General features: G+C 38.9%; 1 protein-coding gene across 5 annotated transcripts in view; it reads left to right on the forward strand.

The window, feature by feature from the left end:
* Positions 1-25885, forward strand: part of WDFY4 (WDFY family member 4) — a 362573-nt gene that overhangs the window by 56147 nt on the left and 280541 nt on the right. For all 5 annotated transcript variants that reach the window (XM_053667357.1, XM_053667359.1, XM_037167947.2 and 2 more), the window contains exons 10-12: positions 716-820; positions 2557-2747; positions 23803-24383. In XM_053667357.1, the coding sequence (XP_053523332.1) occupies positions 716-820; positions 2557-2747; positions 23803-24383 (877 nt within the window). The remainder of the gene's footprint in view (positions 1-715; positions 821-2556; positions 2748-23802; positions 24384-25885) is intronic.

Genomic DNA, 25885 nt, shown 5'->3' on the forward strand with positions numbered 1-25885 from the left:
TGTGTGTGAACTGATGCATCTGATCTTCGTGCCTCTAGTCTTATGTGTTTCTTGCTGTTTCTTGGGTATGTTGTCTTCTGATTAATTAACTCTACCTTTACTCACTCATTCTTTCATTCCCCCCAAATTTACTGAACTTCCCTCTTGTGTCAGGCAGTTTCTGGCACCAGGAATTCAATGGTGAACACATAGACTTGGTCTTCCCTCATGGATCTAATGGTGACACCTATCTACTCCATAATCTCTCAAGCATCTCATGCCTATGGTGTGAGCTGGCAGTCCCTTTCCCAGCATGAATGCCAAACTAGAAAAGTGTCCAAAGGAAAGTCAAGAAGGCAGGGCCTCAGGGATTGTGTACAAGAGTGATTCTCCAAGTGTGGCCCTCAGACCTGACTGTTGGCATCAAATGGGAACTTGTTAGAAATGCAATTATAGGGACTCCACCCAAGACCTCCTAAGACAGAAACACGGGGGAAGGGGACCAGCTTCTGGATTTTAACAATGAGCCCTCTGGGAGGTTTTAATGTGGTTCAGTTGGAGAACCACTGCTCTAAGGGGTAGTAGAGTTACATCTTATAAATTGGGATGCACACTCTTTTATCATGGAAGCATTATATTCACATTTCCTTAAGAGGACAGAAAACTAAGGGAATCAGAGATGTGAGATCATACAATGTGCATTTAAAATGTTTTTATTGCTTCTTAAATGTGGCAGGAAACAAAGAGTCCTCTCTTGGCATTCAGGATCCAGAAAGAGAATTGACCTGTGTGATGCTGAAAACTGTAGTCGCGCTTCTGAAAGGCTCAGTTCGGAACGCGGGTAAAGATGCACCAAATTTGCTTATCATTGCTTGGGAAAACATGAACTGTTTTAAGTGATTTACGTCAATGATCAAAAGTTATATACAAGGAATGACCAGCACAAATGTGTGGTTAATAACTATTTTCTGCTTTATGTTCAATGTTTATGAGTAAATTTGTAGACACCTTGGTTGACACCTCTTACTTTTAAAGCTGATAAATAAGTTTATGAATCAAAAATATATCCTAAATTTGAGATCAAAGAGTATCCCCCACCTCATGCTTTCATGTAAAATCTGTTAATATCTTGCTGCACTGACTGTTTGCTTTAAAAAGAATTCTAATTGTTGATTAGGATTTTTTTAAAGGATACAGTCAGTGCAGCAAGATAACAAACTAGCAAGCAAAATAGAACCAGAGACACTGAAATAAAGAACAAACTGACAGTAACCAGAGGGGAGTGGGTTACAAGGGAAAAAAAGGGAAGGATCATCAAGGAACATATATACAGAACAAATGGACAAAGCCAAAGGGGGATAGGATCGAGGGTGGGAGGTGGAGATGGATGGGGTGGCAGGGAGTGGTAGTGGTAAAATGGAGACAACTATACTTGAACAAAAATTTAAAAAGCCAAATTGTAAAATAGAGGCAAAAAAAGCTTTTACTTTTTAAGAGAGTTAATTTGATGTGCTTCCAGCCTATGATGGACTTAGTAGTTTCATCCATCCAAAAATTTTTTTAGCTTCCTAAGATTATGAACCTTCTATATTGTTTTTTTAAAATATGTGCACAGAATATGCATACAAATATATTATACTATGAAGCAGTGTATTGACAAAGTGACAGAAGTGGGTTTGGTGATTTGGGGTGTCTTTATCTGAAGCCCTCATAGATCACCTATGCCAAATATGAATGACAATTTCCTATGACAGAGGGTCTCTAATGTTAAATTATAAAAAATTCCCTGGTGGTGCTGGTTAAAGTACATATTTCTAGGCTCCCTCCCAGAGATTTAATTAGCAGCAGGCCAACATAGAGCTCAGGAATCTACTTTTAAAAAGGCAATTTCCATGCAGGGAGCACCTGGCCACCCCTGCCTGTGGAGTTGACCAGTCAAATCCATATCATGCCATTTGAATGATCTAGATACTTCCTACTTTTCATTCCACATGATCACTCCAAATATTGATCCTGGGGAGGAAATTCTTAGAATTACTTTTAAACAAAAGCACACTACCCACCAAATTTCTTTAATCTCCCTCCTTTCCAAGAAAATACCAAAGAATTAAATATGTTCTTAACTTCAATTTTAGTTTGCTTTCACTGAGAAATTTGGCAAAAGAGAGAGAGAGAGAGAGAGAGAGAGAGACAGAGAGAGAGACAGAGAGAGAGAAAGAGAGAATTGCCTTTGCCTTGGATTAGGGAATTATGCAGAAATAAACAGCATAGGTATATGTAGTTAAAGTTTGTATTACTTAGGTTTCTAAATTAAAAAAAAAAAAAGTTTTTTTCCCAGAACAGAATTCTCACTGGAGAAAAAGTTTTTCCTTTTAATTCTCTACTGTACAGTTTCTCTTTTTTTCTTCTCATTTTAACAGTGTGTATAGAACTTGAAAAAAATTATAATGGCCAAAAGAGACACATAAAAGTGTAGCAAAACAAATTTGGATATTGTAAGGAAAAGCTTTCTTATAATTGGCACTGATGTGCAGAAGCTTCTATCACTCTAGCCTATACTATCTGTCTGGTCTGCAGTTGTCCTGAAAGACCATGGCATGGTGCCTTTCATCAAGATCTTCCTGGATGACGAATGGTACCGGGGAGCCTCACTCAGCATCTTGGAACAGCTCTCAGTCATCAATGCTGAGGAATACATGAGCATCATTGTGGGTGCTTTGTGTTCATCCACTCAAGGAGAACTGCATCTGAAACTGGATCTCCTAAAGGTGATGTCAAGTCCTCTTTGTGCTGGGTTTGTCCATGGATACATAGCAGGTGATCAACATTGGCTTATGCCAATGTTGATCATTCATTCATTTGGTTGCTGTATTATACAGATAAGGGGTAGTACCAGTTGCAATAACAAATAAACCCCACATCTTCAGTAGCCTGACACAGAAGTTTCTTTCTTGTGTACAGTCCAATCAATGATTGGGGAAGGGTGTCCCCCAGGGATAGCTGTCACCTGGGCATCTAATCCAGCCAAAAGGCAGAGGAATGGAAAACATGGAGAGTTACATAATGCATCTTTGTTCAGACTTACAACTGGCATATGGTAGCTTTTGTGCAATTTTCTTCGGGTACAACTTTGAACAGAACTTATGTTGGACATGAGTGACAGGCCATGTAGTCCTCGGCTGGACAGCTATTTCCCAGTGACCCTGTAAATCATAGAAGAGGAACCTTTAGTCATTTGTGCCCAAGCAGCTGCCTCATTCACTGGGCCAGCATTCAGTGAGCACCTAGCAATTACCAGGTCTGATGCATAGTGCCTGTGACATCCACTGGGTGACACACAGCCCTCACCATCTGGGAGCTGCTGGTCGTGGTGTGCAAAGGTGCACAGAGAACATTTGAGATAGGCAAAGGCGAAAAAGGGTAAAGTGAGCAGTGGGTGTCAACTTTAGGCAGCAAAGATGAGTAAATTTTTTAATTAAATTATCTTAAAACAGTTAAAGGTAGTAAGTGTCACTGTCATCATCTTTTCTGCTTATTAGGATTAATTTTGTTGCTGTTCCTGCTCTTTAATTCCTTTTGTCTTTCTGGGTTCATGCCTTAAAGTATATCTTCTTCCTTTGGTTATATGCTGTTTAAAAGAAGAACAGATGTAAATTCAGATATCCCCCAGGTAACTGAGCTCAGGACCCCTCATGAATATGTGCAACACAGTTCCATGTAAAACACATGCTCTGGTGTCAGTAACATACCACAATGGAGAACTAAAAAAATACAAAGTTGCTCTGACTTCCAAAATTAAACCATCAACCTTAATGATCAATGACCATTTACAAAAGCAGTTAGAGTATAGTGTTTGGTTTATTTTAACTACTTTATCTCTCTATAGTGCCCATATCAGACACTGAAGTAGCTGTGTTACTGTTATCATGTAGTCTAAGCCTGCAGGTGGTAGGCATGGCCAAAGCATCTTGAGAGGTGCATCTGAAAGTGACATTATGCCCATGACTATCATGGATTTCACAGATGACAAGAACCAAAAGAGTAATTTAATTACAGGGCCAAAAAAATCATTGATGGTGATTTATATGGACAAAAAAGAAAAGTTAATAGAATTTGAAAGACAGTGGAGTCTCATGATTATGTGAAGTGAAGGAACTGAAGGGAGCAATAATGGAGAGAGTAAAGGAGAGAAATATCAAGAATTAGTGACAATTTACAGCTGGGAAGGACCTTAGCTTCATTTGGTCCAGTCTTACTATTCCAGTAGAGACATGTCTAAGAGCTTCTGTTACTAAATGGTGAAGTTGAGTTTGAACCTAAGACTAGTGACTTAAAATCTAGTGGTCTTTCCTCTTCACCATGCTGTTTGCTGCATTTTTCTATTATATCCATGTTCTGCTTGATTTGCATGCCCCTTATTGTGATAAGGACCAGGGAAGGCATGGGCCAAAGTGGTCAGGACTTTGGTTCTCTACTGGGTGAATAATTGGAATCTCCATTTGTTTCTGATATGGAAAGTCAAACAGACCTACACAGAAGAATGTTACAGTTTTACTTTGCTTGGAAAGTATGAGTGTTCCTGTGTTCATTGTGGAAAAGAGCTCTTCTTTTTTCATGGAAAAGTTCATCTTATTTACTCTGTAGCTCATAGGCACCTTATTGGAGTGCTGGCCCTTGGGTAATAGTATGAATTTCTAAAATTAGCAATGTAAAGCCATTATGGTGTTTTACAGATTCAATATTATTTCAGAATCACACTATCAAGAGAGCACATCAAGGATAAATACTGTGTAAGCTTATTCAACAAAGTCAAACCCTGGGCTCAATGTGCTGTCTTTTCCCTGTGCAGTCAGGAGGGCACCTAGAGGTGCTATTGCTCTCCCAGGACCAGCGCTGTCAACATATTGCTGTTCCAGTGCGTGATGGGGAGGAATGGGACCCAAAAGTCTTTTCCAGATTTGGCCACCACTGAATCATATGAGCACCTATCCAACATTTGGTGAAATTTGATGTGGGATTTCTATTTCTTCTCAGTCATCTTGGGAACCCCTTGGACCTTTAGAAAAAAATATGTAAACTTAGCTCTTTCTGGCTGGACTTCCTTTTTAGAAGTTGTAAGTAGATGCTGCCTGGGGCACTATGCCTGCAAAATGTGTCAGATTTAGAATGAGGGGGAAATTATGAAGTAGGGGGAACTCAAAGGCAGTTTTCCCTGCCACCTATAAAGGTTTGCCATCTCTGAAGTGCATTCACATCATGGCGTCATCCTCACCTCCCTTGCCTGAGGCAGCAGAATCAGCCAGAAACACCCAATTTAAGGCAGTTGTTTCCAAATCCCAGTGACACCTTCATACCAATACAGAAGCACATGTGACTTCACCACCTAATTCTGGCAAATGATAACTGAGTTGAAGAGGAATGTAAGCAAATGAATTTCCTCTCCATAGCAGGTGGGGACATGATTGGGTTATACACAAATTCAGATTGATTCGCTAATATACATTAGCTATTCAACTCTCAGCTTAATCATATTACCTCACCAGTCTTCCAGCATGACACATGGAAAATTATGAGGAATAACAAATAATAGAATGTGAAATAAATCCCGTTAGTTCTAACATAGTTAGCGCTTTGCAGCAGACATCCATTTTATAGGTTCAGGCTGGAGGAATACTAACTCAGAGACGATGACATGGTAACTGAGTTAAAGAGAAGAAAATGGGCTTAATGCTGACCTTTCTTGAAATGTGTCAACCCTAGCCTGATTACTTTGACTTTAGCTGATTAAATTTACTCCCTTCCACAGACTCACCAGCCTTGGTGATGCATTATCATGCAGAGTTGAATGACAGTAATGGAGACCCTTCTCCTAGGCCCCCAGTTCCTGACAAATTTTCCTGAAGTAGCACAGTATTTATTCTCCCTTATGATAGAAATGTTTCTTTTTAGTTGCTATGAAATTAAGCCCTTGTAATTGGATTTTGAACTCTTTAGTTTATGACTGCAAATATGAAATTAACCCCATCCCCAGAAATAATAGAGCAGTCTAAGTTCTAATGAGATTACCCCCATTTTAGATAATTACTCTGAATTTAATAAATCAAACAAAGCAATAATTAAGGACAGTCATCCCTTTCTCCCCCCCCCCAACAGGAGGAAAAAAGAGCCATCTAGAAATTACAGGGAACAGACATTCTGAGAGACAGAGGTCATAAGGAGAACTGGTATTGGATTGCTTCTCTTTAAAAAATATCTGTTCTAAATACTCTTTGCTTTTTTGTTACTATAGAATATTTGTAACTGCTTTATTGAATTTATTGAGGTTGCAGGTGTACAAGTTTATAATACATTATCTTTATATTGTATTGTGTGTTCACTACACCACCTCATGTCTCTTTCCATCTTGAATGATGGAGTTCTTTTGAGCAATAGCTGGTGTCAAATTAGACAAAAGTGGAAGGTGGTTTCTTGAGGGAAGAGGGAATTTTAGTGGCCATCTGTGTTAAAATGATTGTCAATAGTCTGATTATTTTGTTTTTAAATCATTTCCTCTTTCTGCTATTTGTTTTGTTGTATGATAAACAGAAGAGTTTCATTCATTCCATTTTTTTCACTAACTTTCTAAGGTTTAGGAGCCATTGAAATTTCTCATATAAATTTGGATGACTTAATATCCTAGAGCATATAAAGTGCTTCTCAGATAAGATCAAGTTCAAGGAGTTCATCATCACCAAGCCATTATTATATGAAATGTTAAAGGGACTTACCTAAAAAAGAGAAGATAAAAAATACAAACAGTGAAAGGACAGCAAACTCACAGTTATTAACAACCACACCTAAAACAAAAGCAAACTAAGAGGACAGCTAGATCAGGAGCGAACCATAGAAATGAAGATCACATGAAGGGTTAGCAACAGAGGAGTGGGAGGAGGAGAAGGGGGGAGAAGGTACAGAAAATAAGTAGCATAGACAGTAGATAGAAAATAGGGGGAGGGAAAGAATAGTATGGGAAATATAGAATCTAAAGAACGTGAGTCACGTGGTCAAACTAAAGGGGGGAATAGTGGGGGAGGGGTGTGCAGGGTGGAGGGGAATAAAGAGGTGAGTCTGTAATGGCATAATCAATAAAATATATTTAAAAAATAAAATTTGAAAAAAAAAAGAAAAAATGTCCCAGAGCATAAGATTTCCCAATGTCTTTATGATTGATTTATTTTTCAGGGCAGGAGTCATGTGACCAGGAACAAGAAGGTCAGGTCTAGACCATGCAATGCATGCTGTAACACACACCAGTGTTTAGTGGCTAAACTTTAGTCTTTTCTCTGGGTTTCAGGGGCAGGAAGAAAGCACCACCACACACACTTCAAGGCCGGAGTGTGTTTCCAATTCAGACAAAGAAATCATATTGTCAGGAGTGAGTTTTTCATACAAGGCAGGCACAGACACAGCATATTCCTCTGTGGTGTCTCCTGACCTTAGAGTCCCCAGGGTTAGTGGTAGGGGTAGGCAGCTTTGGCGATGCTTCTACAGAGAGAGAGGATTTGCCCAGTCTAGACAGCTCAGTGTTGCTATGCCAAGCTTTCACATTCACTGAACATCACTAGTCTAGAGAACCTGCTCTAACAATTTATGTGCTTCCCCTTAAGGACATGACTACAAATATCAACCTTTCCTTGTTTTGAGCCAAATTTAGAAGTAGTTAGGTCAAAATGATGGGGGTGGGGGTGGGGTAAATCCTGTGCTTGATTCCTCCAATGACCCTGTCAAAATTACAAATAACTGATAGAACAATCAGCCTGGGCATCCATCTGAAGACTGGCTGTACAGAAGTTCTATAAGTACAGATATACAGAAGAAAACATGTAATGCCTGGTGGGAGGGGGGGAGTCCACAAATGGGCTGGCTCCAGTCATGTGTGACAATTGAGGATCAGGAGGAATATCTCAGCTACAGCTGTCCTCCTGAGGAGTAAGAGATGCCAGATCCATATCAGGCTCACCAGTGCTGGGAAGAGAAGACCCTACAACACCTATAAAAATCAGTGGGGATTCCATTAGTCTGGGTGAAATGAAAGGCTGCTGGAAACCTAGGCATCCTCTTAAAGGGCTCACACACAGACTCACTCTTTTGAAATCACTCACCCTGGGTTGGCTGAAGGGACAGCAGCTCAGAGGTTGCCAGAGATATACAGGGAGAAACTGAGATACATGACTTCAGAGCGAGGGCTGGAGGGACAGTAGCCATTGTTCTTGTATTGAGCTTTTTTCCAACCCATCTGGCAGACGAGCACCATCTTTCCTGTGTTGAGCCCTTCTACTGCATTGCCAAATCTGAATCTGCAGTAGCCTGTGAACACCACTCACCCCACCCCAATGACCCCCTGAGGACCCACCTCAACCAGCTCCCATACTGCCAGATGCTCTTTCAGCAGCAGGAATATGATCTAGGCTTAGCTATGATCTTTCTTAGAAACTCTCAAAGGTCTATAGACAGGCAGTAGCTGGCCTCACTGTACTCTATGCCTTTGCTAAGTGGCCCCAGACTTGTCACTGGAGCCAAGTCTGAACCTTCATTGACCTAATGGACATTTTCCTTACTCTGGTGACTCCATGAGACCCTGACTCACCAAATTTGCATATAGTTTGAGGCTTTTTCAGGGGTTGAGGCTTATGGGCAGCTGGCAGGTGATGGCAGGCCTTGGGATGCTCTGTGCCTTTTGCTGAGTGTTCCCAGGCTAGGTACTGGTGGCAAATAGCCTTAGTTCACAATGTGAAATCTTCCCCAGACATCTAGGCCCACAACAAGCAGTTTCCAAGCATAAATTACTGTTACCAGTAGCCTTGGGCCCGTCACAGGCAGTAGCTGACTTGGGCCTGCATCAGAGCCCCTCCAAAAAGGACCAAGAACCAACATACCCAGTGGTCACTTCAGACCAAAACAAGCACAACAAGATTAGATCTTCAAGTGACTTAGCAAATACCAAAGCCCTCTTGGGCAAATCCCACTTCATAGTGGTTAGCCCAGTACAGCAGCCTATATACTGTGATCGAGGCCAGCACTCACAGCCACTCAGCCTGAAAGTCAATTCCACCCACTGATGTGACAATAGTAATTAAGGCTCAACTACAACAGGAGGGCACACACCACCCATAGAAGGGAAACTACTGGACCACACAGGTTAAATAATCAGTGAAAGTGTAGCACTGGGTCCACAGGTCACCTGCTACATAAGCCACCTGGTGAAGACTGGAAGATGTAGCAGACCTACCTAATGCATAGAGAAGAAAATACATGGAGGCAGCCAAAATGAGCAAAGAAACATCTCAAATGAAAGAACACAAGAAAACTACAGAAAAAAAATGTAGGCAAGCAATCTACCAGGTACAGAGTTCAAAAATAGTAATTACAAGGATGCTCAAGAAACTTGGTGAGAACTTCAACAAAAAGATACTAAAAATAAAAATGGAACATAGAAACAATGAAAAAGAACCAGTCAGAAATGAAGAATACAATAACTGAAATGTAGAATACACTAGAAGGAATCAATAGCAGATGAGATGAAGCAGAGGATCCAATCAACAACTTGACAGACCAGGTAGCAGACAATACTTAATTGGAACAGCAAAAAGAAAAAAAGACTAAAAAGTGAGAGTAGTTTAAAGGACCTCTGAGAAAACATCAACATTGCATCATAGGGGTACCAGAGGGAGAAGAGAGAACAAAGGATTAAAAACCTGTTTGAAGAAATAATGACTGAAAACTTCCCTAACCTGGTGAAGGAAATAGACATACAAGTCCATGAAGGCAGAACCCTAAACAAGATGAACCCAAAGAAGCTCACCCCAAGACACATCATAACTGAAAGGATAGAGGTTAGAGACAAAGAGAACATCTTTTTTAAAGTGTATTTTATTGACTGTTATTATAGTTGCCCCAACTTTTTCTCCCCTTTCTCCTCACTCTACCCTGCACCCCCTCACCCTCCATCATACCCCCCCACCCATGGGTTGTACATATAAGTTCTTTGGATTCTCCATTTCCTATACTATTTTTAACCTACCCATGTCTATTTTATGCCTATTAATTATGCTTCTTATTCCCTGTACATTTCCTCCCCTTTCTCTCCCGCCCCCCCCCCCCATTGATAACCCTTCATGTGATGTTTGTTTCTGTGAATCTGTTCCTATTCTTCTTGTTTGCTTAGTTTGTTTTTGATTTTTAGGGTAAGTTGTTGATAGTTTTGAATTGTCATTTTATTGTTCATAGATTCTGATCTTCTATTTCTTAGATAAGTCCCTTTAACATTTCATGTAATAAGAATTTGGTGATGATGAATTCCTTTAACTTTACTTTATTTTGGAAACGCTTTATCTGCCCTTCCATTCTAAATGATAGCTTTGCTAGATAGAGTAATCTTGGATGTAGGCCCTTGCCTTTCATGACTTTGGATACTTCTTTTTAGCCCCTTCTTGCCTGTAAGGTTTCCTTTGAGAAATGAGCTGTTAGTCTTATGGGAACTCCTTTGTAGGTAACTGTCTCCTTCCCTCTTGCTGCTTTTAAGATTCTCTCTTTATATTTAATCTCGGTTAATGTAGTTATGATGTGCCTAGGTGTGTTCCTCCTTGGGTCCAATTTCTTTGGGGCTCTCTGAGCTTCCTGGAATTCCTGGAAGTCTATTTCCTTTGCCAGATTAGGAAAGTTTTCCTTCATTATTGTTTTAAATAAGTTTTCAATTTCTTGTTCTTCCCCTTCTTTTTCTGGCAAACCATGATTTTGATGCTGGAGTGCTTAAAGTTGTCTCAGAGGTTCCTAAGCCTCTCCTCATTTTTAAAAATTCCTATTTCTTCATTCTGTTCTGGTTGGGTATTTATTTCTTCCTTTTGTTCAAAATTGTTGATTTGAGTCCTGATTTTCTTCCTTTCACTGTTGGTTCCTTGTATAGTTTGCTTTATCTCACTTTGTGTAGCCTTCATTTCTTTCTCCATTTTGCAATTGAGCTCAATGAATTTTGTGAGCATCCTGATTACCAGTGTTTTGAACTCTGTGTCAGATATGTTGTCTATCTCCTCATCACTTAGCTCTTTTTCTGGAGTTTTGATCTCTTCTTTTATTTGGACCATATTTCTTTGTTTCAGAGCATCTATTAAGTTGTGAGAGGGGAGGAGCCTTAGGTATTGGCCAGGGCAGGGCAACCCTCTTTGCTGCATTGTGGTGCTGACTGTGAGGGAGGGGTCAGAGAGGGAACAATGCTTCTGGTGTGCTCTTCTCTAGCCCCACTTTTCAACTATCCTGTGAGACTGGGAGTTTCTCATAACTTCACAACCCACATAGTATTTTACCACTAGAGATTTTGAGTCTTTGGTTTCCTGGTGAGCCAGCCCCTCCTCACTTGCATGGACCACTGCCCTTTCCATTGGTTCTTTCCTCCTGCCTAGCTACCTGTCTCTGCCCCCTCCTACTGGTCTGGATGAATGTGTATTTAACTGCTTGATTATCAGAGTTTTGTGCAGTTTACTATTCTGGCAGTTATGGTTGTTTATTGTTTTTAAATTGGTTGTTATCCTTCATTTGGTTGTGTGAGGAAGTGAAGCATTTCTACCGATGCCTCCATCTTGTTTGGAACTCCAGATGACATTCCAAAGAGAGCATCTTAAAAGCAGCAAGAGAAAATTACCTACACGGGAGCTGTCATAATACTGTCAGCTGATTTCTTAACAGAAACTTTTGAGGCCAGAAGAGATTGCCACAAAATACTCAAAGTTATGAAAACCAAGGACCTACGACCAAGACTACTTGACCTGCACTGCTATAATTTAAAATTGAAGGAGGAATAATGAGCTCCCAAGAGTAGAAAAAGCTAAAGGAGCTTGTCTTTCCTAAACCAGTGTCCCAAGAAATGTTAAATGGGCTTCTTAGCAGAATAAAAAAATAACATAAATATGAATAATAAAATGGTGATAGCTGTATTCCCACTAAGTAAGCACTTTAAATGCAAATGGATGTAAATGTTCTAATTAAAGACATAGAGTAGCCAAATGGTTAAGAAAATGAGATCAATACAACTGCTGTCTAAAAGAAACCCACTTCAGATTGAAAGACACAAACTGAAAATAAAGGGTTGGAAAAATATTTTAGTAAATGGAAACAAAAAAGAAGCTGGGTGACAAAACTTATATCAGGCACAATAGACTTTAGAACAAAGGCCATAATAGGAGACAAAGGACATTTCATAATGATGGAGGGATCAGTCCAACAAGAGAATCTTACCCTTGTAAACAATTATGCACCCAGCATAGAAGCACCTACATATATAAAGCAAATTTTGATGGACATGGGGGAGACAGGCAGTAATAAAGTCATAGCAGAGGATTTTAACACTTCATTAATATCAATTGATAGATTTTCCAGATAGAAAATCAACAAGGAAACAATGGCCTTAAATGACACTCTGGTTAGATAAATTAAATTGATATTTTTAAAGCATTTCATCCCAAAGCAGCAGAATATACATTTTTTTAAGTTACATGTGGAACATTTTCTAGGCTAGATAACATATTAGGACAGAAAACAAGTCTCTATATAAGTAAGAAGATTGAAATAAAATCAAGCATTTTCTCCAGCCACAATGATATTAAACCAGAAATCATTCACAAGAAAAGAAACTGAAAAACACACAAGCACATGGAGTCTTAAGTAACATGCTGCTAAACAATGGAGGAGTTAACAGTAAGATTAAGGAAGAAATGAAAACATATCTCAACATAAATGAAAATGAAAGCACGACTATTCCAAATCAGTGGGCCCCAGCAAAAGCAGTCCTAAGAGGGACATTTATAGTAATACATGTCTACCAAAAAACCCCCCAAAAACCTCAAACAATCTCACAGAATACATTTTCTTGTAGTTTCTTATGTCACCAGCATTTGGAGAGCTAAGCTAGATACATGTTGAGCACATTGCCTGATTTAGTAATACCCAGATTTATCAAAGAAGATGACTCCTTCGCTCTTGCAGTTTCATGAAATTGATCTAATTTAGCACTCTAAGTTGCCATATATTGTGTATTTTAATGGCCATGTGTAACTGCTTTTTTTCTAGGTTTCTTTTTCCATCTAAAACTCATTGTTGCCATTGCATTTGGGGGTATTTTCCTTTCTCTTTCTTTGCAGATAAAAATTTCACATTTCACCTAAAGTTTATATTCAATATTATTTTGTGTATGTTTTATGTGTTCAGCATAGTGATTATACAATGATATACTTTACAAAGCATTCCCCCAATATTTCCAGGATCCACCTGGTACCATACATGTATGTTACAGTAATACTTACTATATTCCCTACTTTACATCTCATGACTATTTTTTAACTACTAATGTGTACTTTTTTGCAGTGAGATCAAGAAATTCTCTTTAATGAAGGTTGGATGTGAAAAGGGGGGTCAGAGAAGGTATTCCTGGAAAGAGGGTGAAGTGGAACAGAAATGAATGTGTACTTCTTAATCCCTTCACATTTTGCCTGTTTCCCAACACCTCTCCACTCTGCCTACCATCAGTCTGTTCTCTGTCTATGAGTGTGTTTCTATTTTGTTTGTTCACTTATTTGGCTCTTTAGATTCCACATATAAGTAAAATAACATGATGTTTGTCTTTGATTGACTTATTTTACTTAGCTTCTACCTTCTATGTTCATCCGTGTTGTCACAAATGTTAAGATTTCATTTTTATATTGTCAATTAATATTCCATGTATATATGTACCACAACACAAGTGTTTTATCCACTTGTCTGTTGATCAGTACTTGTCTTGCTTCCATATGTTGGTTATTATAAATAACACTAATGAACATAGGAGTGCATATATCCTTTCTGATTAGGGTTTTTGATTTCTTTAGATACACACCCAGAATGGAATCACTGGGTCATAAGGCAGTTTTATTTTTAATTTTTGAGGCATCTCCATACTGTTTTTCACAGTGGCTGCACTAATCTGCATTGTCAGCAACAGTGCATGAGGGTTCCCCTTTGTTTAGAACCTTGACAACACTTGTTGTTCATTGATTTATTGATGATAGCCATTCTAATTTTTTTAATCCTCACCTGAGGATGTTCACTAATCTTATTTTTTTTAAAAGTTTAAATTTATTGTATCGACTATGCAATTAAAGTCATTCCTATTTTCCCTCTTTGCCACCCTCTGCCTAGTACTCCCATTACCTCCAGCAACCCCCCTTTAGTTCATGTCCATGGGTCATACATAAGTTCTTTGGCTTCTCCATTTTCTGTAATATTCTTAACACCCCCCCATCTGTTTTTTACCTACCAACTATGGTTCTTATTCCCTGTACATTTTCCCCATCCTCCCCCTTCCCTCTCTCAACTGGTAATCTTCCAGTATGATCTCCATATCTATGATTCTGTTTCTATTCTGGTTGTTTCTGTAGTTTTGTTTTTGTTGGTGTGGCCCAGTGGATTGAGCACCAGCCTGGAAGCCAAAGAGTCATGGGTTCAATTTCTAGTCAAGGCACAAGCCTGAGTTGCGGGCCAGGTCCCTGGTTGCGGATGTGTGAGAGGGAATCATACATTGACATCTCAACCTCTCTTTCTCCTTCCCTTCCCCTCTGTAAAATTAAATAAATAAAATATTTAAAAAAAGAAACCATGAATACTTCTTGCCAGTCCCTTCTTGCCTACAAAGTATCTTTTTAGAAATCAGCTGACAATCTTATGGGAATTCGTTCGTAGGTAACTCTCTGTTTTTCTCTTCCTTCTTTTAAGATTCTCTCTTTGCCTTTAATCTTTGGCATCTTAATTCGGATGTATCTTGGTATGGTCCACTTTGGATTCAACTTGTTTGGGACTCTCTGTGTTTCCTGGACTTGTATGTCTACTTTCTTCACCAAATTAGGGAAGTTTTCTTTCATTATTTTGTTTCCAATAAGTGTTCAATTTCTTGCTCTTACTCTTCTGGCATTCCTATAATTTGGATGTTGGTGTGTTTGGATATGTCCCAGAGGCACTTTATAGTATCCTCATTTTTCTACATTCTTTCTTTCTTCTTGCTGTTCTGGTTGAATGCTTATTTCTTCCTTATGCTCTATATCATGAATTTGAATACTGGCTTCATTCCCTCCATTGTTGGTTCCCTGTAGATTTTTCTTTATTTCACTTAGTGCAGCCTTCATTTCTTCCTGAGTCTTTTTTATTTTGTTGCAATGATTTCTTTAGTCATATTGATCATCAGTGTTTTGATCTCTGCATCTGATGGGTTGATTATTTCTGTTTCATTTAGTTCTTTGCCTGGGGTTTTGTTCTGTTATTTCATTTGGGTCATATTTCTTTGTCTTCTGAATTTGGCAGCCTCCATGTATTTGCTTCTGTGTATTAGGTAAAGCTGCTTTGATTCCCTGTCTTAGGAGCATGGCCTATTGTAGAAAAAGCACCTTTAAACTGTGTGGGGTGGAGCCTTAGGTAATTGCCAGGGCAGGGCAACCAGCCTTACCACTTTTTGGTTCTCTGTGGGGGTAAGGTTCTCAGAGTGGACAGTATCACTGCCTGGCTTCTGGAGGTTTGCCCAGCGCTCACCTTGTGTAACTGGTGCCCTTTCATCTGTTGCCCTGGTGCTGAAGCCTAGAGGTTTTGAGTCTGCATACGTTTTAAGTCCATGTGATCCCCTTAAGCAGCATCTTCTGAAAATCTGGAAGTTTCTTCCACTGTCCCAACCCCCACTGATTTTTACAGCCAGAAGTTATGGGGATTTATCTTCCTGGTGTTGGAATCCTGGGCTGCATAGTTGGGTCTGTGGCTGAGATTACTCACTCCCAAGGTATTCCTCCCAATTTTTATCCACCACACATGGACACGGGACTGCCCATTTTGCTGCTGCTGCCTCTCTGCACCACACCACATCTCTGCACCTCTCCATCCATCTCTTCATCTCTGCCCCTCGTACCCATCTGAATGAATGTGGCTTCTCTAAATCCTTGGTTGTCACACTTCCATACAGCTAACTTTCTGATGGTTCTAGGTGTTATTTGTTTTGAGGTCTAGTTGTAATTCTTTCTGTAGTCATGCAAGGAGGAGAAGCATGTTTACCTATGACTCCATCTTGACTGAGGATGGTAGCCATTATGACATGTGAGAAGTAATATCTCATTGTGGTTTTAATTTGCATTTCTTTGATGATTAGTGGCATTGGATATCTTTTCATATATCCATTGGCCATTTTCATGTCCTCTTTGGAGAACTGTTTGTGAAGGTCCTCTGCCCATTTTTAATTGGATTGCTTGTATTTTTGGTATTGGTTGTATGAGTACTTTATAAATATTGAATATTAACCCCTTATTGAATATATCATTGGTGAATATCTCCTCTCAATGGGTAGATTGTCTTTCCATTTTATCAATAATTTCGTTTGCTGTGCAAAAAATTTTTAGTTTGATGTAGTTCCACTTGTTTACTTATTTCTTTTGTTACCCTTGCCCAAGGTGATATCAGACAAAATATTGCTAAGGGCAATGTCAAAGTTTTTACATCTTAAGTTTTCTTCTAGGAGTTTTATAAGTCTTACAGTAAGTCTTTAATCTATTTTGAGTTTATTCTTATATATAATGTAAATAAGTACTCTAGTTTTCATTATTTGCATGTATGCATCTTTGCAATTTTCCTAATACCATATACTGAATAGACTGTCTTTTCTCATTGTATGTTCTTGCCTCCTTTGTCATATATTACAATAACTGACCATATAACTGTAGGTTATTTCTGGCTCCCTATTCTGTTTCATTGATCTGTGTGTCTGTTTTTATACCAGTATTATACAATTTTTGATTACTATGGACTTGTAGTATAGTTTGATAATAGGTAGTATACCTTCAACTTTGTTCTTTCTCAAGATTGCTGAGTCTCTTTGGTGTCTTTTGTGGTTCCATATAAATTTTGGGATTACAAAAAATGCTATTGGTATTTCAACAGGAATTGCCTTGAATCTATAGATGGCTTTGGTGAGTATGGGCATTTTAGTGAAGTTAGTTCCTATTCATGAGGACAGTAAATGCTTCCATTTTTTGGTATCTTCTTTAATTTCTTTATTCAGTATCATAATTTTCTCAGTATAGGTCTTTACCTTCTTGGATAAATTCATTCCCAGTTTTTTTTTTAAGTAATTGTAACTGGGATAGTTTTATTAGTTTTTTCCTGATAATTCATTATTGATGTATAGAAATAAATAGGAAGGACACAGGGACTAGAACTAAGGGGGGTAGAAATGGAAGGGAGGTGGGGAGCACAGGGCGGGGTGGCTGGGATGGGAGAAATAGACAAAAAACTGTACTTGAAAAATAACTAAATATAATTTAAAAAATGAAATGCAACTGATTTCGGAATATTTGTTTTGTAACCTGCTACTTTAATGAATTCATTTATCAGTTCCATTTTTTGTGTGAAATCTATAGGCTTCTCTGTCTATAGTATCATGTCATCTGCAAGAAAGGACAGTTTTACTTCTTTCTTTTTAATTTGTCTGATTACTGTGGCTAGACTTTTTGTACTATGTTCAATAAAAGTGGTAAAGTTTGACATCCCTGTTTTTTCCTGATCTTAAGGGAAATGCTTTTAGCTTTTTCCCAATGAGTATGATGTTGGTTGTGGGATTGTCATATATGGTGTTAATTATGTTGTGGTATGTTTTCTCTATTCCCACTCTGCTGAGATAATTTATCATAAATAGGTGCTAGATTGTGTCAAATGTTTTTCTCTGTATTTATTGATATCATCATATGATTTTTGTACCTCATTTGTTTATGTGGTATATCACATTAATTGATTTGTGAGTATTGTATCAACCTTGCATCCCAGGAATAAATATCACTTAATCATGGAGTACGATCTTTTTAAAGTATTGCTGAATCCAGATTGCTAATATTTTGCTGAGGATTTTAGCAACTACATTCATCAGGGATATTGGCCTATAATTTTATTTCTTTGGAGTGTCTTTATCTGGTTTCTGAATTAGGATAACACTGGCCTTGTAAAATAAACTTAGGAGTTTTCCCTCCTCTTCAATTTTTTGGAATCGTTTGAGCAGATGGGTGTTAATTCTTCCCTGAATGTTTAGTGAAATGTACCTATGAATCTATCCAGTCCAGGACTTTTGTTTATTGAATGTATTTTGATTACTGCTTCTATTTCATTGATTTTAATCAGTCTGTTTATTTTTCTCTTACTTCTCGATTGAGTCTTGGAGGATTATATGTTTCTAGGAATTTATCCATTTCAGATTGTGCAGAAAAAGTCCAGCCATTGTTATTATAATAAGAACAGTTTGCACGATATTGACTTAACCTGGTGCCAAGTAGAGTGGACTAAAATGTGCATGGATGAACAATGAGAACTTCACTGCACTAGTCAGTGGGGTTGGCTGACTAGTTGAGTTAGCATGTCTACTGTGTAACCATCGCAAAAAGACTGAGCAAGTATAGCAATGAAGCTGCATCAGATATTGCATTAAGCTTGAACATTCTTCTGTGGAAACTATTTGGATGATTCAGAAGGCCAGAGCTATGGTCAACTGGTGATTGGCAGCTTCAGCATGACAATGCGTCTACTCATGCATCATGTCTTGTGCAGAATTTTTTAGCAAAACATGAGATCACCCAGGTGACTCAGCCCCACTATAGCCCAGATTTGGTGACTTCTGGTGAAAGTCTGTGACTTCTGGCTTTCCCCCAAATTAAAATCACCTTTGAAAGGGAGATTTCAGACCATTGATGAGATTCAGGAAAATTTGACAGGGCAGCTGATGGCAATTGGGAGAGCTGTGTGAACTCCCAAGGTACTTATTTGAAGGGGACTGAAGTGTCATTGTCCTATGTACAGTGTTTCTTATATCTCATAACTTCTTCAATAAATGTCTCTATTTTTCATATTGCATGGCTAGATACTTTCTGGACAAACTCGTAGTTGTTCATATCAAATAAATAACTTAACCTTACACCTTAAGGAGCTAAAACAAGAATGACAAATTAAAAGCCCAAAGTGAGTAGGAGGAAGAAAATAATACAAATCAGGTAGAGATAAATGAAATAGAGTCTAAAAAACCAACACAAAAGATAAATGAAACCAAGAGCTGGTTCTTTGAAAAGACAAACAAAATTGACAAGCCAGAGTCATTAAGAAAAATTGATTAACCACAGAATCAAGAAAAAAGAAAGAGGATCTAAATAAATTAAATGAGAAATGAAATAGAAGTTACAACTAACACTACAAAAATACAAAGGATTATAAGAAAATACTATGAACAACTATATGCCAACAAACTGAACAAATCTGGAAGAAATGGATAAATTTTTGGAAACATATAATCAAGAAGAATCAGAAAATCTGAACAGACTGATTACTACTAAAGAAATAGTTAGGCCATATCCTTACCCAGCAGGAGAAAGCGATAGTTATTGCTTAGTCCTTAGTGTTTCTTTTCTGTGTCCTTCTCTCTGAAGTCTATTCCACCATTCTGATTTCATCTCTTATTAGATGATGGCCCTGCTACTGAGTTTCTGTTAAGGAACAAAATGACGATTTAATTTCTCCAAAATTGTCTCCCTGAGTTCTGGTAGACAAGCATTGATTTAACCACCAGAAGTCATGCATTTTTCTCTTTCTATAGCCAGGAAAATAACCAGTTTCTTTATTTCACTTTATAATTTGCTCATTTTTTATATAAAGTGATTTATTATTTTTAAAATATCTGCTTTATTTTTATTTTTTAATTTAAATTAAATTAATTTTTTTCTGTCACCATTTATACCTCCATACCTTTTTTCACCTCCCCTCCTCCATTCCCACTCATAATCACCACACTGCTGTTCCTGAGTTCTTCCTTTTTGCTCAATCCCTCCATCCCTGTATCCCCAGAGCTGTCATCCTATTCTCTGTCTATAAGTCTGTCTTTATTTTGCTTGTTAGTTCAGTTTGTTCATTATCTTCTACATGTGAGTAAAATCATATGGTACTTTTCTTTCTCTGACTGGCTTATTTAACTTAGCATAATGTTCTCCAAGTCCATCATATATCCATTTTGAACATAATGTTGGACTTTACCCTTTCATAGATTCTCCTAGTTACTACAATCTTTGTCTTGTTTTGTTCTCTAATTTCTCAAAATGTCGTTGATGGGGCAGTGGAACTTCTTCATCAGCTCCTTGGTCATCATATCTTGTCATTTTGAAAGTCATCACCTGTGCACATTCACTTATTCCTGGCTCATTCTGTGTTCTCCTAGCCAAGTAGGAAATCTACTTTCCACTAAGCAGTTCAGGTTTTTTGTAGAGAATATAATATTAAACAACAACATTTTTGTGTTAGGGGCATATTGTTTCAGGCAAACACTAGTGTTAGTTTAGGATTACTAGCATTTTAAGGATAAAGCTAAAAAATTGCCTTTATCCCTCTTAAGTGCATGACTCCATAATTCATAGTTACCTAGTTACCTGTCATTTTACTGAGTATCTATTTGACACTTTCTATATGTTTTTATTTAGTTTCTTCACTTCTTTAAAAAATCTGCCATACAATTTCCCTTTGTCTATTAACTTTGAGCATTATATTATTGATTGTTATCCTAAACTATGCATTTAAGAGACAACATCACTCCCTCCCTCCCAAATTGAAAATTTATTTTTTTTCTCTGAACCTTGTTTCACGCATCCTGGAATTGAATCTAAATTGGGCCTGCCCAGATCCTCATTTATTCTGTGTCATTAGAGCAGTAAATATCTGAAAAGACCAAATAATTCAGATCTTCCTCCAGAGCCTACTAATCAAATTTCATTGACTGGCCATTTTCTGGGAAATATGCATAAGATGCCTGGGTCTTTGATGGAGTCCCCTGCAATTTTTATAATGAGTAAATAACTAAATATTATTTGCACATATCTCACTTTTAGGCATAAAGCTTCAGCACATAGTAAGAGCTTCTTCAATTCAGTCCTTCCTTCTAAAACATTTATTAAATATGTACCATTTATTAAATGTACACCATGCACTGGGCTCAATGAATGACACAATGTAAGTGCTGAATAACTGTTTTGTGCTGGTCACGATGAAGGTGTAGGTAGACACACTATGCCTCCTTGCACAACCAAAAGAAGGACAATGACAAATTTAGAAGCAAAAAACAGCCAGAAATGACAAAAAAAATCAAACAGTATGGAAGTCTGAAAACCAAGGAGTTAAAGAAGAAACATTCATCCAGACTGGTAGGAGGGTCAGAGACAGGCAGCCAGGGTGGAGAGGAATCGAGGCCAGGCAGTGGCTGGAGGACTGAGGAGGGCAAGGCGGCAGCTGGCTGACTGGGCAGTTCCACTTTTGCATGTGCACAAACTGGGAGGAACAACTGCGGATCAGGATAGACTGCTCAACCCAGGGTTCCAGCACAGGAAAATAAAGCCTCTAAGCCTCTGACTGACAACACCTGTGAGGGTTGAGGTGACAGATGGAGAAACTTCCAGACTCACAGGAGAGTTTGTGGGAGAGACATACAGGGTGCTAGAACATACACTAACCCACACACCTGGGAATCAGCACCAGAAGGGCCCAATTTGATTGTGGGTAGCAGAGGAAGTGACTGAAAACTGGCAAAGGGTAGAGCAAGTGTCACTGTTTCCTCTTGGACCCCTCTCTCACATATAGCACCACAACCCAGGTATGTGGGTTGCTCCACCCTCGTGAACACCTAAGGCTCTACCCCTTACTACATAACAGGCATGCCAAGATTAAAAAAATGGCCCAAATGAAAGAACAGATCAAAGCTCCAGAAAAAATACAACTAAGTGATGAAGAGATAGCCTATTTATCAAATTAACAGTTCAAAACACTGGCAATCAGGATACTCACTGAATTGGTTGAATGTGGTTGCAAAATATAGGAAAAAGTGAAATAAAGGAAAAGGTACAGGGAACCAACAGTGACAGAAAGGAAACTGAGACTCAAGTCAACAATTTGGACCAGAAGGAAGAAAGAAACATTCAACCAGAACAGAATCAAGAAACAAGAATTCAAAAAAATGAGGAGAGGCTTATGACCTCCAGGATATCTTTAAATGCTCAAACATCCAAATCATAAGGGTGCCAGAAGAAGAGGAAGAACAAGAAATTCAAAACATATTTGAAAAAGTAATGAAAAAGAACTTTTCCAATCTGGCAAAGGAAATAGGCTTCCAGGAAATCCAGGAAGCTCAGAGAGTCCCAAGGAAGTTGGACCCAAGGAGGAACATACCAAGGCACATCATAATTACATTACCCAAGATTAAAATGAAGGAGAGAATTCTAGAAGCAGCAAGAGATAAGGGAACAGTCACTTACAAAGAAGTTCCCATAAGACTATCAGCTAATTTCTCAAAAGAAACCTTACAGGGAAGAAAGGGCTGGAAATAAGTATTTCGAGTCATGAAAGGCAAGGACCTACATCCAAGATTACTATATCCAGAAAAGCTATCATCTAGAATGGAAGGGCAGATAAAGTGCTTCCCAGATAAGGTCAAGTTGAAGGAGTTCATCATCACCAAGCCCTTATCATATGAAATGTTAAAGGGACTTATCTAAGAAAAAGAAGATAAAGTCTGACCAGTAAAATGACAACAAACTCACAATTATTAACAAGTGAACCAAAGAAAACTAAAACAAAAAGAAAAACAAACAACTAGAACAGGAACAGATCACAGAAATGGAGATGACATGGAGGGTTATCAGCAGGGGAGTGGGAAGGGGAGAGAGAGGGAAAAGGTATAGAGAATAAGTAGCATAGATGGTAAGTTGAAATGGACAAGGGAAAATTAGGAATAGTATATGAAATGTAGAAGTCAAAGAACTTACATGTATGACCCATGAACATGATCTAAAGGGAGAGAATGGGGGGGGAGGAGGTGTGCAAGGTGTAGGAGAATAAAGAGGGGAAAATGGGACAAATGTAATAGCATAATCAATGAAATATATTTAAAATAAATAAATAAATGTTTTGCTTTAGAAGGACTTAAAGGTTTGGGTGACCAGTAAAAACCTCAGTAATCTGGAGAGGGTAGATTTTACTGTGTATAGTAGCCTAAACTTCAACATAGTCTCTTCTATATGCTACTCCTATGGGTTACCTTTCATTAAAGGCTTTACTTCTGTACCTTGATTCCCTCATATTCTCACAGCAGATTTTAAGTAGATTTATTTTACCATAATTCCTCATTTAATAGTGGTCCCCATGATATCACAGAAGAGATATTAATAATAAATTGTTTTATGTAGATTTCACTGTGAGCCTCTTTTGCAATAGAAGAAATGGTTCATTTCACTTGTTTAGTGAATACTTCTTAAGTGTGTGCTGTTTCCACAGCAGTGAGAGAGCTTGATTTCATGGCTCTGGTAGAGGGCTGAGACAGTTGTCAGGTAACTGTAATCCAGTTTGATGAGAGCTTTGATCAAGGAGTTAGAGGAGGCTGTGTGAGCACTCAGCCTGGGATAAGTATGAACTAGGGGTCAGGAAAAAGCTTTCTGGAGAAAGATGCATGTAACTAAAGACATAGGGCAGTAAATCAGCACTATAAGTTGTCCCATTCTTTATAAGAGGCCATTTGCAAGAAGGCTCTGAGGGCCAACCTAAAACTAAAATTAAGAGGGGCAGTATTCAGCTCCTGATGTTTCACAATTGTCCTTCAGGTAGCTAGCTGTTCCTATGCTTGAGCAAGGAAGAGCACCTCCGATGCTTTGGCAGGGATGTGCAGGAGCTTGGTGTTAAAATTCTGCCTCCCAGACTTTACTCATTTTTATCTTCTTGATGTTTCAGTCTCTACTCCGGATTTTGGAGACCCCCAAAGGCCGTGCTGCTTTCAGAGTCTCCAGTGGGTTCAATGGACTGCTGTCCCTGCTCGCTGACCTGGAGGGTTCTCTCCAGGAGCCCCCACTGCAGATGTGGGGGCCAGTGTCCCACAGCCAGACGCTGGACCTGGTTCTGCACACCCTCTGTGCTGTGTCTGCAGCACTGCACCGGGACCCTGTCAACAGTGACTTTTTCAGGAGGAATGGACTCTTTGAGAAGCTGACTGAGGACCTCTGCTTGTTGGGCTGTTTTGGGGCCATTGAGGAAGAAGGAGCTTCTCTGAATTCCTGGGACAACACAAAGGCCAGGCCATTTTCTGATTTACTGAGTCTAGCTTTTTCCTCTGCCAGTCCATTCCCACCCAAGATACAGAGCTGCCTCCAGATCCTCAGTTTCCTGGACAGCATGGCCAGTGGAACCCTCCATCTATGCCGAGACCTGAAGGAGCCCCTGGGAGTGGGGCAGGAAGCACCTGTGGATGCCCAGAAGGGAGAAGCTATCAGTGACTCCCAAGGCAACTTTGAGCAGTGGCCAGACATGGAGGACAGGTAGAGCTTTGCTATCTGCTTCTGCAGTGGGGTCATCAATGTGTCTGTCTCTGGTTTCCTCCCCAAACATCTTGCATGTGTAAGTGGGTAGAAAGCCTAGGCTGCAAGCTGGGTGTGCAGAAATGTCACATGGTTTCCTTTTCTTTAAATCAAGTTAACTCTGACGCCAAGCTTCCCTACTATGGGAACTAAGGGGAAACCAATCTGAGTGAATTCAGTGTGGGGGGGATATTGTTGGGTCCCACAAGAACCAGGGAAGCTTTCCAGTCTTAGAAACTGGGTGCAGAATTCTGTAGATAGGCTCACCTTCTCCTTTGGCCTTTTTGCTGCTCCTTGAAGCTTTGGTGCCTGTACCCAGTCTCCTTTATGTGCTGGCAGCCTTTGCCTTGCATTCTCTGCCCCTCAGAGCACTGCCAGGAGATGGTGAGGCCATTTGACTTATAGAACACAAAGTACATTATCTTTCCCAATCATGGACCTCTTCCTGTTCTTATCTGCTGTTTCCAATTCTCCTAGAGAGGGCAATCACTCCTTTTACTTCTGTAGGCCAATCTCTTCAATGAGTTCAGACTTCCCTAAACAACCTTTTACTTTTATTTCTGTAACGCAGAATCGCACTAGAGCTAGGGAGAGTAGAGACCCCCATCTTCACCCCCATGACCCTTGAAGCCAGAGGGGGAAAACAAAAGAACAAAACAGTAATAGTTTGTACCTTTATTCATTCATCCAAAGCAGCAATGACAAAACACAAATTAATATTGTGATAAACTACCCTGCCTACCACTTCTCTGTGTCATCTTGCCTTAACATTATAGGGCACCCTTCTGGAAAACATTACATATTTTTATCCAAAGAAAGTTCTTGTTGGCCAGATTTTAATGTTGGCTGTTGGTTGTGAAGGGGGTGGGTGGATGTCAAATTTCCAACTACAATGATTCCTCCTGTTTGGTTAATCTGGTAAATTAGTTGTTCTCTAATTTTTCATTCCTGCACAATTTGCTCATTATATAATTATTGCTGGATTTGATTTGCTAATTTTTAAAATAATTGTTGTTTGTGAGAAAATTTGGCTTTTTACATCCCTTTCTTGACTATCAAATTTATGCTAGCCTCGTAGCATGAGTAGGGCTGTGTCCCCTCATCCTTCTATCAGGTACCAGATAGGCCTTTGCCAGTAAAACCTCATGACCTGATTTTTTATGTGTGAGATTTATTCTCAAATCATTCTTAGTAAGTTAATCTGCAAGTTTATTTCCCATTTCATCTAACTTTTAATTGATTGGGATAAGACAGTTTACAATATAATTTTTACATTTTATTCTTAACATTTTGATTTGTGTCTTCTGTCTGTCCCCCAGCACTCCAACATTCTTGGCAGAGGTTTATTAATTGGTCTGTTCTGTGAAACAACTTTCAGCATTTTCTGTCATTCATAAATAAATTTCTATGACTTTTTTTAGTCATTATTTCCTTCTACTTTCTTTGAGTTTATTTATTCTAGT

Source organism: Artibeus jamaicensis, unplaced genomic scaffold (assembly GCF_021234435.1).
Source record: "Artibeus jamaicensis isolate MK-2021 breed Jamaican fruit bat unplaced genomic scaffold, CSHL_Jam_final contig_468, whole genome shotgun sequence".
In the NCBI taxonomy this organism is placed as follows: domain Eukaryota; kingdom Metazoa; phylum Chordata; class Mammalia; order Chiroptera; family Phyllostomidae; genus Artibeus; species Artibeus jamaicensis.